This window comes from Acanthaster planci, linkage group LG16, assembly GCF_054643075.1.
Source record: "Acanthaster planci isolate LZ-2023a linkage group LG16, COTS_SCS, whole genome shotgun sequence".
NCBI classification, from domain to species: Eukaryota; Metazoa; Echinodermata; class Asteroidea; order Valvatida; family Acanthasteridae; genus Acanthaster; species Acanthaster planci.
In genome coordinates, this window is record NC_141792.1 from 13,789,430 (window position 1) to 13,805,710 (window position 16,281).

General features: G+C 37.7%; 1 protein-coding gene across 2 annotated transcripts; it reads right to left on the reverse strand.

Annotated features, from left to right (window-relative positions):
- Window positions 1-3,355: 3,355 nt before the first annotated feature.
- On the reverse strand, window positions 3,356-15,441 carry LOC110979168 (delta-1-pyrroline-5-carboxylate dehydrogenase, mitochondrial-like). 2 transcript variants are annotated; one of them, XM_022234736.2, is made up of 14 exons: window positions 15,218-15,441; window positions 13,808-13,892; window positions 12,980-13,072; window positions 11,838-11,885; window positions 11,014-11,169; window positions 10,156-10,380; window positions 8,869-9,056; window positions 8,504-8,577; window positions 8,124-8,320; window positions 7,907-7,951; window positions 7,474-7,559; window positions 7,041-7,229; window positions 6,049-6,167; window positions 3,356-5,704 (listed from the first exon to the last, which is right to left on the reverse strand). In XM_022234736.2, the coding sequence occupies exons 1-14, from the start codon at window positions 15,256-15,258 to the stop codon at window positions 5,589-5,591; spliced, it is 1,662 nt and encodes a 553-aa protein (XP_022090428.1). In that variant the 5' UTR covers window positions 15,259-15,441; the 3' UTR covers window positions 3,356-5,588. The 2 variants fall into 2 exon arrangements, with proteins under 2 accessions (XP_022090428.1, XP_022090429.1); XM_022234737.2 differs by lacking the exons at window positions 13,808-13,892; window positions 15,218-15,441 and adding an exon at window positions 13,278-13,384.
- Window positions 15,442-16,281: the final 840 nt, after the last annotated feature.

A 16,281-nucleotide genomic window follows, 5' to 3' on the forward strand; every position in this document is an offset into this window, starting at 1 on the left:
AGTTAGTTTCCTATTCTCTTCAAGTTTGGAAGTTGTATTTTTACTTGTAGGGGTATTCCAACCTGTAGCATATCTGAGGAATTTGTATTTGTAAGGACTCAAACCGGTAGTAATTTTTTTTAATTGATAAAACATGTGATTGAAGCTCGAGCATTGCAAACTTTGTACTTTTTTTACGTGGCAAAGCGCACAAACATTCATGTTTATATCAATGATTTTGTCATTTTGATATTTCTTTTTCAGGAGGCAAAGATCATTCTGTTTCTATTGTGGAATAATATTGGAAGTTTGTTTCAATTATGTGTTGAAATAAATATAATTGCCTTATTGTCAAACCTGATATGTACATGTACTGCAACAAATTTGATTACAAATACTGCTGGAGAGAAAAAAAGGAATAGCACTTTGTTTTGGCGCCAAACTATGATGCACAGTCTTGGATTTTGTTGCAGTTTCTGGTTTTAAGGTCTGAATGATATTTACACCTTACTCTTTGTATTCTGATTCATTAACCCTAACAGTCCTCAGTCCTCCAACAGGTGAAGGATTGAGGAGGGTTAGGGTTAACCCTAACAGTCCTCAGTCCTCCAACAGGTGAAGGATTGAGGAATGTTAGGGTTAACATCTAATGTAATGACTTGCATACAATTTGAGCTTTCAATAGACAATGTAATTCGATTGTGCTTTGATTTGATTTGTTTGATTTCATTTGGTTCTGTTTAAGTTGGTTTTAAGAATATGTGTGCAATAATGTTGTTGAGATTTGATTGGCTGTTTGCAAATGTCCCATGGTGATTGGTGTAAGATATGAAAGGTTCCAAGTACAGAGATCATTGCCTTAGGTATTATCATAAGAGGGCACTGTTTGAATGTTTTAACCTCATAGCCCACTATATATCTGATGTCCAACATGTACATTACGTTTAGTGAAATCTGTGGGGAAGGAAATCGTCCTCTCAGGATCTTGCTGGTTAAATCACAGATTGACAATGGTGGTTGGATTGCAATCACTTGGATTCTCTTCACAGGACAACTCTTTCTTTGGACAACCTTAGTGGTCATTTTTGAAGGAGAGTGGACATAGCTAGCACATGGTCACCAGGTTATAATTTACTGAAGGAATAAATATGTGCTTGGCCCATCTTAAATGTGTGATTAAAGATCGAGTACACATGCAGATTTGTTATATAGCATACAGGTGATACTGAAGCTTGTTTGATGTAGGATACTGGTCAGGATCTAATTCTTCATCCTTTATCGAAAACTTTATCCATGGCTATTTGTGAAGATGTTTGAAAATTGCGCCCTCTTGTGGTAAAAAAGTGAAATACATTACACAATTGGGTGATAGACAGTAGTTACTGGGCTAATGCTTAAGACATGTTGAAGATGTGAGCTGAGGTAGACAGTCTCATCATGATGAGATGTACATGTATTCATGTTTGTAAATACTGATAAGGAGTCTTTTTTTAAAACTGTACATTTGAAATTGTTCAGTGTGACATTTCAGTTAAGGCAAGTTAATGTATTTATTAGGATGCTTGCTTTTTTAATCAACATACATGACTTATTGCTTGAGTTTGGTTACGAAAGGTAACTTTTTTTCGTACAAAAGTTCCCATGGATTTGTTGCAATTTGATTTCACAAATCTACCAAAAAAAAAAGAGTTCCTGTGTGGAATTACTATGAATTATTCTGAATAATTATGTTTCCTCTGGATGTATTTTGAATCAACCTAGCAAATTTGTGATTAGTGTAAATACAAAACATTAAAACAAAATTTAATCTAATATTGTCACAGGGTTGTAAGGTCTTAACCAAGCTCTCATGCTCGAGCAGTTCCTTATGAAAGTGGAAAAATATGTTAAACATTCGTAATGATGTTTATCATTGAGGCAATTTATGCAAACCATCATTGCTTTTCATCAAATCAAAAGGTTTCCTGGTTCATGTGTACCGGTACGTGTTCAACTCTGTCTGAACAAATGTCTTTAACCCTAACACTCCTCAGTCCTCCAACAGGTGAAGGATTTAGGAGGGTTAGGGTTAATATATACATTGTCGTTCACTCCAAGTTTCATGTGCATCTGTAACTTCAAAGTGAGCATAGCTATCGTTTGCTTCAGACTGATACACACGGTTGTTGGAACAACCTGTAATTTCCAGAATCATTAACAGTTTGCAGAATTATTTTGTGATATTTTCAGCCAAGGAATATGCCCGTTTACAGCAGTGAATCCGAAAAAATCTTTTGCATAAAGTTTCACGAAGGTAAATCAGAAATTTGCTTGGCTTGAAAATTTGAGCCTGCTAAAATGCTCTTGGTTATATGTGACAAAATTGCCATGTAACAATACAGCCATTTCGATTCTATTTGCATATGAAATAAATGTTACTTAAGAAAATGTAAACAAAATTTGTTCATAATTGTTTTCTTAAATGTTCAAAAGTTTTCATTTAAAAGTTGAAATCAGTCTTGATACTGCTAGTGCCCTTTTCTCCTCATATTTACTTTGCCCAAATCTCAGCCATTTTCCTTTTCCTGATTTTTATTTAGTGTCATGGTTCTTGAAAGGATCTACCAGTACATATCTAACTCATCACCTTCCATGTGTTTACTGCAAAATCCCAACCCCATGCCACCCCCAAAACATAGTCCTGCAAGTTCCTAGAAGTAGCAGCTCCTTGTCAAGGCCTTGTGTCTTTTATCCTCCTGAATGCCAAAGTATCTCTTGCTGTTAAGTTGAGCATTGCCTCTTGCAACATTAAGAATCAATCTTTGAGCTCCATGGTATCCGGTCTAGCATTCTACAAGTTCCACCTATTAGCTTTCTTTTTGATAGTCCCAAGCCCTCAACTCATGACCTCTAAAACCCTGGCCTCAGACCTTCCAATATTAAGAGACTGCAAGCCTTACCCCTTGCCATCTAGAAATTCAGTTTTGGTCTGAAAAATATTCTAAGTCCAAACAATGGAAGGTTTAACATTTAGAAACGAGCACATTTTTTTAAGAAAGTGCCGTGGCATAGTGGTTAGGGACCCTAACTGCTATGCACAAGGACCTGGGTTCAAATCCAGGTGGGCATGCACAATTTTGCTAAAAAACTTAGTATAAAAAAAAAAAAAAAAAAAAAAACCTCCTTTTCCGGGGACCCCAGGTTTTGAACCGGGGTCCCCTTGGCCTGGCAGCCAGCTCGCTAACCACCAGGCCACAGGCCTCTTGACAGATTTCATTTCGGAACTTATATTTAAAGGTTAGATTGCGCAATTTGACAAAAATGCACAGGTCAGGGGGCATACAACTATTTGAATAACAAAAGGAGAAAATTTGAATATGCAAACAACAGAGAACAATCACGAGTAAAAATGGAGATTTTATCAAAATATACGGACTTGACATGCACTCTGGTTAATAACTAATTTAGATTTTGTTTACGATTTTTTTTTTCTTTTCACCAGTAAATTCTGTAAAATGCAAAATCCTGTTAACACTTGCAAAGTTTATACTGCCATAACCTACATGGACCAAATACATGAATAAAACCAAATACTATATGCCACTAACCCTCTCTGTTAACTAAAATAAAGATAATTAAATAATTTATCAGGTACCTCTCCTTTTAAATCCTTTCAAAGGGTAAAAAAATGACCCAGAGATCTAAATGTACTTTACAAATGGCCAAATTGTTGCGTTGATGTATTTCAGTGGCATATGCCATCAGTGTACAGATTATAGACAATGTAGATCATTTGTGACAGGGACCAATGACATATAGAACTGTAATATAGAACTATGAATTACGAGATGTTCATGACAGCCAAAGGTTTTTTAGTCATGATGAAAGACAAAAATATGGCACTGCCCAACCACATCTACATCAATTACATAAAATCTAAGTATTTGTTTATACCAGTCTGTCAAGAAATCCACTCTTATGTAAATTTATGCTGCAATGATAAAATATAAGACTTAGGCCTAATTGTTCCTTGCAACAACAGTCCAGATAAACCTTGAAGGTCATTCTACCAACGATATCATGCAGCTGCATCCTTCACAGCCGTATCCTTCACAGCCGCATTCTTCAACTGAATGTACCTACAAATAATGGTTTAATCAAGTTTTCCACTTCTGTTTTTTCATATTTGAATGTGTAAGAACTGATCGAAAACTTTAAAACAAGCTCAATCCTAAAAGTGGAGGGAATTACAATTTATTGGAAGCCACAAACTGAACAGGACAGGGACTTCCAGGAAATTACTAGCGTTCCTCCGACTATTTGATCAAGTCTGGCCAAATGGGTGTAGATAAATGTATACTGTAACTGGACATGAACATGTATTAGGAAGTCAGCTTTTGGACTTGCTAAATCAGTTGTTTAGAATTGTATCTGAGATACATGAGATCTGTAGAAGTAAGCCCTTAGCCATTTTAAAGGGAATCACGATGACCACTTAATTTGAAAGGAAAACTTGCAGCATTTGAGGAAAAAACTTGGTATGGGATGCTGAAAGTTCAAGGGAAAAAAGCGAAGCCCTAAACTGAGAAGCTTTAAAATTCATTTTTGTTCTTGAACTGAAGGAAGAGTACTACAGGTGTTCCTCATTGCAGATAATGGTTACACATACATGTATAATACTTAGTGCAGTTATGAATAGTTTTAAAATATTTCGCAATTACATCTGCGAGTATAAACCTTTTTTCAGCATGCTGTTTGCTGTCTACATATAATGTACAGCATTAGTTGTTAGAAACCAGTAAATTTGAATATCGCAAAATATCATACAATATATTTAAATATGATGGTGGTCAAAACGGCACCATGCTTTATCAGAAATGTACACTTACAGGTCATTATGGATATTTTTCACTCTGCTCAAATCCTGTGGATTTTATCATGCACAGTCATACTTTCATCGTAGAGCTCTTCTTAGTGAGCAAAACGGAATTCTTTTGGACTCTTTTAAAATGCATTTAAAGCTTACAGCAAGTATTTCATAGCTCAAATACCGCCAAGATTGTAAAAAAAAAGGGTCAAAAATGGAACCAAAAGTGAAACCAAAACTGAAGGAAAAATGTATGTTGACCATTTTAGGCTGATTCTTTGAAAGGCCCAAGGCCCACGTTTGTCCGTTTGATTCAGCACCAGACGAGTAGCTATGAAAATCAAAGCTTACGAATAACTAAAAATTTCCTAAAATCAACAGAAAACCTGGCATAAAATGATAAAAAGTCTATTTTTGGACTTGGTTCATTCATCTGTCATAAGGCACACTTTTTCGAAGGAAATATGTATAAAATAATGATAAATTCCTTAGGTACAAAGCATATTTGCAAAAATGAGTCCAAAAAGTTGATCAAGTGAAGTTCCTCTCTTCTAGGTGGCTGCTGATGTTTTTATGAGAACCATAGTGATAATCACAGGATGTAGTTGCTATGGCAATAATAATGAACATTTAGACCTCCATCCTATGATACCTCTATTTGTTGACAGGTTTGTGTGTTTGGCAGAGGTGACATCCATCTTCAAATATACAGAGCTCTGCCTGCTGTAGTGATAACCACAGGATGTGGTTGCTATGACAACCTCTACACCTCCATACTAGGATACCTCCATTCAGTGATAGGTTTGTGTGTCTGTTTGACTGATTGAGGTGACACCCATCTTTGAATGTACAGAGCTCCACCTGCCTTGTCATTGGTTCCTTTCAAAGAATGAAAAGGCGCAAGTTAAAAACTGCCAAAAATTACAATTTCACAAACAAATCCCTGTGTGCCTCTGTTTCCAAAACTGAATAATTGAATGATTTCCATTTTTTGATTTACAAGCTCAATTATCAACCAGAGGTTTTTATTGATTGCTTTGGTTCTGTCCATTTAATTTACACTCCAGTTTTACCAATAACTAACGTGGGGTTAAAGGAGTCAGTGTACAATACTTGATTCAGTTATCACAACAACAACAACTCAACTTTGACATCACCATTCACAATTGTCCAGTTCCTCCATCCCCTAGTCTACCATCTTACAACACATCACAGTTCTTTACCTGATAATCTTCCTCCACCAAATGGCTGCTGGCCAACCACAGATCCAGTGGACTTGTCGTTGATGTAGAAGTTACCGGCAGAGTCTCTCAGTAAATTGGCAGTTGTCTCAGTCACTTCACTGGACGATAACACACAAACAATATCATTCAGAAAATAAATGGAAATAAAGGAGATGCGGTGAAGATTATGTACTTGATTTGTGCAAGAAATGGTTACAGAGGATGGAGAAAAAGGGCCAAGAAAAAATGGGCCATTTGGGGGCATTTTAAATAAAGAGAAAAACAACTTTTCGGTAGAACTTCATTTCTTTTTCCAAAAGGTTAGTAAAATACCTCAAAATTGAGCTTCATAAATCATAACAGTTTTTAAAACTTTTAGTTGTAAAAGCATTTATATAGTGTTTTAATAGAACAAACCATGAAATTATAGCAACCATCAGCCATATGGGATTTGACAAAATATCAGAATTCATTATCAAGATGTATTTTTGATAATAGTTCGCGGTACCCGCTGCTTCATTTGACTCGGACCGGCCAGCCGACCCCGGCAAGCTCGGTGGTCGAGTGGTTAAGACATCTGCACTAGTAAGCAGGAGGTCGTGGGTTCGAGTCCCACCCGAGTAAGCTTGTGAGGTTTTTTTCGCAAGCTCTCGGACAAGCACTGAGCATACAGTGCTTATAAATATACGTTGGGTAAGGGCAAACCCGTTATATATAATTAACATCTCCCCAACGCAAAAAAATACATCTTGATAATAGTTCGCGGTACCCGCTGCTTCATTTGACTCGGACCGGCCAGCCGACCCCGGCAAGCTCGGTGGTCAAGTGGTTAAGACATCTGCACTAGTAAGCAGGAGGTCGTGGGTTCGAGTCCCACCCGAGTAAGCTTGTGAGGTTTTTTCGCAAGCTCTCGGACAAGCACTGAGCATACAGTGCTTATAAATATACGTTGGGTAAGGGCAAACCCGTTATATATATCAGAATTCACTAACCTGTCCCTGGCAAAGATGGCTCCAGTTAATCCATATGCCGATGACTTACTGATCATCTCTGCTGTCTCAGAGAATGTGTTGTCTGGGTAGACATACACCGTGACTACAGGACCAAAAATCTCCTCCTTCATCAGTTTGTCATTTAGATCATTCGTTTCATAGATAGTGGGCTCTACGAAGTATCCTTTGCTGTGAAATATGACAGAGAATCCAATTTCTTTATGTGACTGATTTAAAGTAAAGTCTGGTATATGATTTATAAACCTGCAGGATGCAATTCAGAGGTATTTACACTAGGAACAAGTTCAGACTTGTGCAAAATCTTCCAATTGTGGATTCTACCCCAATCTGATGGTCCCTTATCAAGACTAAACACAATGCCATTTTACTTGGTGTAAACTACTACATGTGATTACACTCAGATTTTGATTACCTTTTGTCACAGTTTCCACCTGCCAATGTCTTGACACTGGGAGATGTCCGGGCATAGTCCAAATAACTCTTGATCTTGTCAAAAGCCTACAGGATACAAGAATAATTACACACTCAAAGTAATCATTCTTTCTACTGGTGAAATGTGTCATTTGGTCTGTAAAGAAAACTAGCTCTTTCAAAAAACGAATATGCCTTGTACATTGAGAAATATCCAAATTTTTACTACAATGAATGTTGGGCATCACTCACATCACCTACAGGCACTTCAAAAGGTATGCACTGACAGGGATGTATAATTATTTTGAAAAGGTTCTCAAAAGAAGCAATGTACTGAAAATAAAATTCAAAGCAAATAACCTCCTCATAAATGTTCACTTATAAAAATGTATGAGTATTTTTCATAATTTTGTAAGTGCCAACAGACTTCTTACCGCAGCATCGATGACAGCAGAGTAGAATGATGAGAAGTCACTTGGCTGAAAAAGAAATAAAGCAAGTCAGTCAACAGATGTGACTAAAGATCTGACAAACTTTCCAAAAAAGCTCAAAATAGTTACTGTGCATACAAGAAGCTAAAGTTGAAAACCTGAAAAATTGGGTAACCATTAACAAAATCCAAGAGTTAAGAACTGAGTATGTTTCACTCACCGGACCAATTTTGATCTGTTTATGAATCTCCAGCATTCCTTCTTTGACCTTTGACCACAGACTCTCAGGCACATACATCCTGGAACATGCAGAACATTTCTGACCACCAAACTCAAAGGCAGAACGGACAGTGCAGTTAACCACGGTGTCAATATCAGCTGAAGGATGTATCAAGTGATAGTTCTTCCCACCGCATTCTACACAAGAAAACACAAGATCTCTGATCTTACTTCACTAGCTGCTGGGAATTGCCTGAGCACCAAGATCAAATAGAAGGAATATTCTCTTGCTGCCTCTTCTACTGGATTCTGTAGCGTTTGATGTTACTGGTTGATAGATTCACCGCAAGAACATAAAGAAAAGGAGGAAATGTCACTTACCTCCGATGAGTCTTGGGAAGGTTTTGTAGATGTCAAGATTCTGGCCTACTTGCTTCCACAAATGCTGAAAGGTTCTAGTAACAGAGCAGTTAAATTATTTCATTTTTCAGGGGATCCAAGCATTCATCTTGTGTCTCTGAGAAAAACACAGACCTTCATGAGAAGGAATTTAAGTCGGCTCTTGTACTTCTACTCAAAACTTTGGGGATACAGAAAAAAAGTTAAAACTTACCTAAAAGTTATCGAAGACAGAAAACGTTACCTTTAACTTGAAAATCAAAGCTTGAAAATCACTTCTTGTTTTTTGAGCAGGAGAGTAATTTTATAAAAGGGGGAACAGATCATTCCATTTTAAAAATTGTTACTTTGTACTGCCGACGAACGCTACAGCAGCTAGGTCTGGTGATGCTGTGATGGTGTCTCCAAACACAGTGGCAGGTGCAGGGATGAAATTAATGACACCATCAGGTACACCTGCTTCTCTAAGGATCTCATAGACTTTGTAGCTTGAAAAACAACAAGCAGGACTGGGCTTCCAAACTACGGTGTTGCCCTGCAGATTAACAATCAATCAATTAATTAATTAGCAAGCACAACAGGTGCTACTCAGTACGCTTTGAAGACATACATGTATACTGGTAGATGTAGAAAAGCAGCAAAAGTGCCAACAAAAATAAAGCCTACAGATGCTTATTGTGCAGGCCATGACAATTAACAATAATAACAGGTATTTATAAAGTACACATGTCCACTAAAATTGATCCTCAATGTGATACATCATTATTACCCCTGCTCACTGAGCAAATAATATATTCCAAATACCATCTCAGCTCGATCCCTGGGGATTTTAGAGGTTAATGCTGCCCTTTTGGCACACGGCAGCTCAAATCAATCATGCTAACCATCTCTGCCCTAACAGGCACCCAATCACTCCTGGGAGGGGAGACGCAAGAATGAAGAAGTCAGATGCATTACCAAATATGGGCACACTGGTCATCACTAAAATACAGCAATTTCATCCAACTTCAACGTTTTATACTTCAAATTAGCAACGCTGACTTTCTTATTGTATCGGTACAAACGTGTTGTAGAATCTAAAAGCAAATCAAATTATTGGAAATGGAATTTTTCAGCCGGTGATTTTTGTTCAATATGCTCTAAGTTTAAGAAAAACATCTTGTGTCATGGAAACACCCCCAAATCCCTTGAGTGCTGCTAGAACGGGTGTGATTGGTCAGATTGCATAAGGTTTGTGACATATAGTCTGTCCAAATAGGATAATACTCCAGACTGTAAGTGCCTTGCCCAAGGGCACATATGACATGACTCTCGGCTGGACTCAACCAACAACCTGCAGCTTTATTCACAGTCCATGAATCAATCCATGAGGCCAAGGCACTCCTTGTAAACCAGTTTGGGATTGACATACAGCCATAGTGAACAAAGAAAGTTGGTCTGTCAACGAGTGTTCTTGAATTTCAAATAGGTAGTCATGATTTGTTTCAACACAGAAATCTTGACGATGAAATCTCAAACTTACTGAAAATCATACACAAGGCATCTAATGAGACTAAAGACAACCTCTCATGGAAGGAATAGGCACATCACATTTTATGTTAAGAAACATGATACTTTTAGCTAAGTGATCTTACCATCATGGCTGGGGTGCCTGCTAAGTTTCCCCCGATAGCTGTGAAGTTGAAGGGTGAGACAGCAGCAACGAATCCCTCTAGTCCACGATAGAGCATAGAATTACTACTCTCTTCAGTGCTGAGCGGTTGAACATTAATAAGATCCAGAGCATACTGGCCATGAAATCTGTAGAAGTCAGCCAGCTCACAAACAATATCTAGCTCTGCTTGTAATGTTGTCTTGGCCTGAATCAGAATAGAATGGACTATTGTTACAATTAACTAGCCAGGTACTTACCGACTTAACTGTTTTTGGTTTTCTTTTGTTTCTTTAAGTTTTGTTTTATTTTTTCCTCACAGGATCTCCAAAAGTACTGGACAAATATTTACGGCTTATAATGTTGCATCCCTGAACGACAGTAACTTGCACAATGTATATCCAAAGAAAAATAACATTTATTACAATTATGAACAGGTGGTTTACTGTATAGCAAGAAAGTTGTTTACATTGTTCAATGTTGCCAGACACACTTTAGTTTAAACTTAAAACTGTAACAGGAAGGATCTGTGATTGTTTCTAAAATATTATTCCAATGATAAACAAGTTCTACATTGTTTTTGAAGCAATCATCTCCCAGGAAAGAACCTTGTACAGTCGTGAGCAATTTGGTTATTAACCTTTATGACCAATGAACAGTTGTCATGTAACTTTGGTTGTTGACTAACCAGGTTGTCAAGTAATCAGTTGTCCAACATAAAGCGGTCAACTAACTTTAGTTGCCTCAACTAACTTTCTTGGTCAACTCTGTCAAGTAAGGATTCATCTTGAATTATATATCAGTTCACTGGAATCAAGCAATCCCCTTTTGAATTTCCCACCTGTCCCAGCATGACGGCAGCTACAAGATCAGCTCTGTATTTAGTGGAGATAAGATCAGCAGCCTTCAGGAAAATCTGGACTCTGTCCTCCAAGGGTCTAGCTTCCCAATCTGTCCTGGCAGACAAGGCTGCTTGGATTGCTTTGTTGATCAACTCCTAAGTCAATTCAAGGTTATGTAAAGTTCACCCTCGTTAATAAGATTCTGCTTAACACAAGAAAGTCTTAGACCCCAATCCTTTGTTCTTCATTGCTATATATTTCCTGATAATACAAGGTTCCTGCTATAACAAAGTTACATGTATCTGCAAAGTCTGAAAGGCCTCTTATTAACGAGGTTTGACTGCAACGATTAGTTATACATGTAGTTACTTGTATTATTCAGTCAACTGGAATTACTTCATGTACAAGATGTTTGGTTATTTTATTTATTTCTAAATTTAGAGCACTTCTGATATCTTGGACTGCTCATTCTCAGATTAACCCTTACCCCTTGGCACTTTCAAAATCCTGCATAAACTTGTTGTGTTCAGAATGGTTAGGGCTAATATCAGTAATGAATCATTTCCACTTGGATCACTCAATGCGCTTGTCCAAAACTTATTTGAGCCACTGACAAAATATTTGATGAAAGGAAGGAAATAACGATCTGTGGTCTGTATCAAGTTTCAAATTGGTGATTTGAAACAACTACATGTACATGTACCCGTACAGACATGGTCATGTCAAGAAATGCAAAAAGACCCCCATGACACTGAGGTTAGGGTTGTGACCCCTTGAAGTCAAAGTGGCATAAGTACCAAACAAACCTGAACAGTTTCAATACCTTGTTTCCATAATGCACAGAGGCCAATTTGTGGCTGTGGTCAAACGGCTGGAGAATAGAAAGAAGGAAAAGAAAAGTCAATTACTGTTGCTTTGACCATGGACACAGAAAAAACAAAACAAAAGCTAAGGGATGAAAACGAATCATACACGAATACAAATCACCATATAATGATGGGGCACGTGGAGTGATGCAGAGACTAATGGGAAAAAAATCCAAAATTAATTTACATCTCCCCAGCGCAAATTCATCTTTAAAATAGTTGTTCGCGGTACCCGCTGCTACATCTGATTCAAACCAACCATCAGACAAGGGCAAGCTCGGTGGTTGAGTGGTTAAGACATCTGCACTAGTAAGCAGGAGGTTGTGGGTTCAAGTCCCAACCGAGTACATTTGTGGGTTTTCACAAGACCTCAGGAGCATACATTGAATATACTGTGTTAAAACTACACGTCGGGCAGGGAAAAAAAAAATCCAAAATTAATTTACATCTCCCCGGCCCAAATCAATCTTTGAAATACATGTACATGTACGAAGCCATTCCTGGACTTCCTTTTTTAGGGAATATCTAAATAATATCTAAATTTTCTTGGGAATATCTGTTTTAACAAATTTTAAAGTTCGTCTTCTTTTCCGTGCAAGTCAAATGCATACACTGAGCATTGTTATTTACTGTAGGGAAATTTACAGAGAGACTTTGACTTGTCTTAACTAAATAAAGGAACATCATGGGACACAATGCAAAAAAACATTCCATGTAACCTTTGGATTTGAGCTGGTTTACAATGCTGATCATTATCAAATAAGTCAAACAAATATTATCCACTTACAATTGACAACATTCAGGTGTATTATTTAAAACGTCCACATACATGACATAAAAAATTTGAAACTGTAGGCATACATAGAATCAAAGCAGAATGAAATTGCAATCAAAACATTTATTTCATGTACAAGATGAAGCTCATTGTCAGTTCTAGATTTTTTCACACAAGCGAAATGGTGTATTGATATTCTGCTTCTGATTATTTATCTGCAAAGTTCTTTCCCTCATGAATTTTTACATTTTGAATTTGTTAATCCTACATGTACATGATTTTGCATTTATTTGTTTGCAACATGGAGATAAATACTGTACTTACAGAAACTTCTGTTTGGACATCATCAGTGAAGATTTCTTCCCCACCAATAACACAAGGAATCTCCAGAACAGTACTGCCCAACCTATTCAAAGCCTACAAAAACATTTGAAAAAGGAGATAACAATCCTTGAAATAAAACAATTCTTAATTTTCTAACAAACATTTAAGTGAAACACAATCAAATCACTCTGTGAATGATTCAAAAGTGATAAAAGGATATGAACTGCATTTGTGAATAAAGGTAGAAGGTGAAAAAGATGCACAGACGTAGCACCTTTGATTAAAATTCATCACCTACCAGCATTGTATTCGAGACACGCATCATAAACCGGACATAAAAACAATGATAGGATATAGACGACAGGAAATGCTCAACTCATGTTGAAATGTAGTGTACAATAGTGTACATCATGTAAATGTATACATGTCCATGTACTGTATGCACACGCATGAATGTGTACAATAGTCATGACATTTAATATGCCATTGCCATAACCACAGGCAGGGTGTATTTGTACAGTGAACCTTGCTTGAAGGCAATTGTTAATGCTGAGCCCAACACATACATGTAGCACCTGACTATCCCAACAAATCCAGCTGTTCCAGCATTATGTAGCAATAGGTTCAAAATATGAATGACTATGCAAATGTCACAAAACAAGACAACTGCAAGCACACATGTACATGTACCATGTAAACAGGATGTAACTTTGGACCTAGAACACTAAACCTCCAAGTCTACACATACAAACAGATATCCTAGGAGGGGATCCATTCACAATGAAGTCTTTATTTCCAATTATTCTTGGTACAGGCATTTATGTGTACCTCTTCAGTTAGCTTCCTCTCTGGAGAATCCTTGGCATATTGCTTGATGGGTTCATTCTGAGCTTTGAATGACAAACATCGTACCCTGTGTCATAGAAAATAGTGTTTAAAACTATTTCATTCAAACAATGAAATGCATGATACTCATCCATCAGCCCAAAAAACTAAAACAATTCAAATTGTCAATTATTTCAAGGCATATGCCTTTTCAACAACGTCTAAAAACTGTCACAGACTGAACATGTTCTTAATTGATTTTACGCGACTTCAGGGCCAGGTACATTTGGTTCCTGCCTAACTTTATACGCAAAATGGCAAAGTTCTCTCTTTCCCTTTTTTTTATTTACTAGAACACTGTTAAGTGAACTAAATTTTTATGTTTCATTAGAAAATCTTCTTGATAGGGTGGTTTCTGTCTGAAAAAATTGATTTCTTGCTTGCTTATTTTTTATGCATGAAGTGACGGTTTCCCAATAACTTGTTTTTAAAGTACTAGCCAACCAGACCAGTAGAGCCACATCTTGACTGGTCCGCCAAGGTTTTGACTGGTCCTCTATTTTTAAAATTTCTTACATAACCTTCCCCGAAGTCTGAGAATTCCTCACATTAAAAAAGAAACAGCTGAAAATAAATGGAATTGCAAGTGCAAAGTAGTATTAGCCTATACAGCGTGGAGTCCCAGTCCTGCTTATGGACCCTGGGAAAATTTTGAAATGTGCATGCTCTGCGGTGCATTTTACGTACAGCCTCCTTGGAGCTGGTGCAATCATTGGTCATTTTTTTTATCTGGCAGTTTATGAAATTTTCAATTTACCATTTTTCTTAATATTTACTTGAAACTTTCTGAAGGTTAAAACGAACTAGTAATGTAGTATACGAAAGGTGTAAATATCTAGGTTTGTAGAACATGTAGAGTGAGTTGGCTTTCCCCACCTGATTCGACCACAAATGCGAAACTGATCTACTAGTACATGTGTCCTTTCTCTAACGTTGTGGTGAGACTGTGCCTAGCCAAATTTGATCTTTATCTTGATCGATATACTGCACAAATTGCCCCAGATGTGGCTGTTATCGTGCAGTCCGTCATGCGTCGCCCAAGTTACATGTGTTGTAAAGACATGTTAACTGATACGAGAGAATGCTCAATTAGCTGGAAGTCTGAGTATATTTCCAGGTTTCCGGTTCACTTCAACGACCCATGTCACGTGTTATTCTCACACGTGACTGTCGGTGCAACTACAAGTTCATGAAGTTCCCAAGTGAATGTTCACGTTATCATATAATGGACACTGAGCGCGAGATCACCTGATCTGGCGTATCCAAATTACAATACTAACGTCCCTGGCACTACCTAGAATTGGAAATTACACGAAAACCACATTAATATTTGCCTAATTTTGACCTACTCACCCTTGATATGCCCTCTGAAGAAACAGTCTTGTTCTAAGCATCTTGTCGTGAAATGTTATGGTGCTCAACCCGCTCTTTGCCTCAAGAAATACGACACGAAACTAGTAGAAACCCACAGGTTTCGAAGTCTGACGCCTTGTACAAGGAGCTTGCATTTTAGACGGTTATGCAATGTATCAAGGCGTGCGTTACTGGTTGGGCATCTGCCTATTCTCGCCTGGCCTTGCGATCCAGCACGCAGACACATCGCGCAATAATACGGCCGCAAGAGGGCTGACTTTGTTCACTATATTAAATGTTTGATATTATGCAACATTCTTGAGTAGGCTTGCTTCGTCACTTAATGCCCCCCACAAATGCCTTGGAACTATTTGAAGTAAGATGGACCTCGAATTCACTTTGTTCAAGCATTTTTACAGGCGATATTTTCATAAAATTCTTGGGAGGGTTATGTTACGTGCGCGGTAAGCTGCAGGTGTGGCAGGGGTGTGTCATAGCAACCGACCAATGGCTGTTCGGGCTTATTTTTTAACTCACGTACAGTACATTATGTTAAATTCTGCCCGTATATCTGTATGTAATCCGAAGAGCATGATCGCAGTGAAATAATTATTATACATGTAGTATCTTTTAAACAAACGTAAGGACGTTTATCCGTCATGATAGCCTATAATTAAGACACTTGATAGCTGTATACGATAACGAAATTGACGCTTCCCAAAAATCATTATCCGCTATGGTGGATCTACGGGGGGTTACTTCCCGGGCTAAAAACAGGAAAAAACGGGGATGCCTGGTACTACGGTATAAAACCACCTTTTTTTTTTACCAATGATGAACATCCATCTGAGCAAACATGGACCCACCCCTATTTGGCGCCCCCCACCGCCGATCGGTACTTATACAATATTGCCGGTGTCTGTTGCAATTCACATTTTCGTTTTTGGAACTAGTGGAGTAACAGTCTGAACGTCATGATTCATCACAATTTCATTCATGTTCAATACTACGAGAGTCGATCGAATTCAACCGAAATGATGTGAAAGTCGCTCCAGATCCATAAC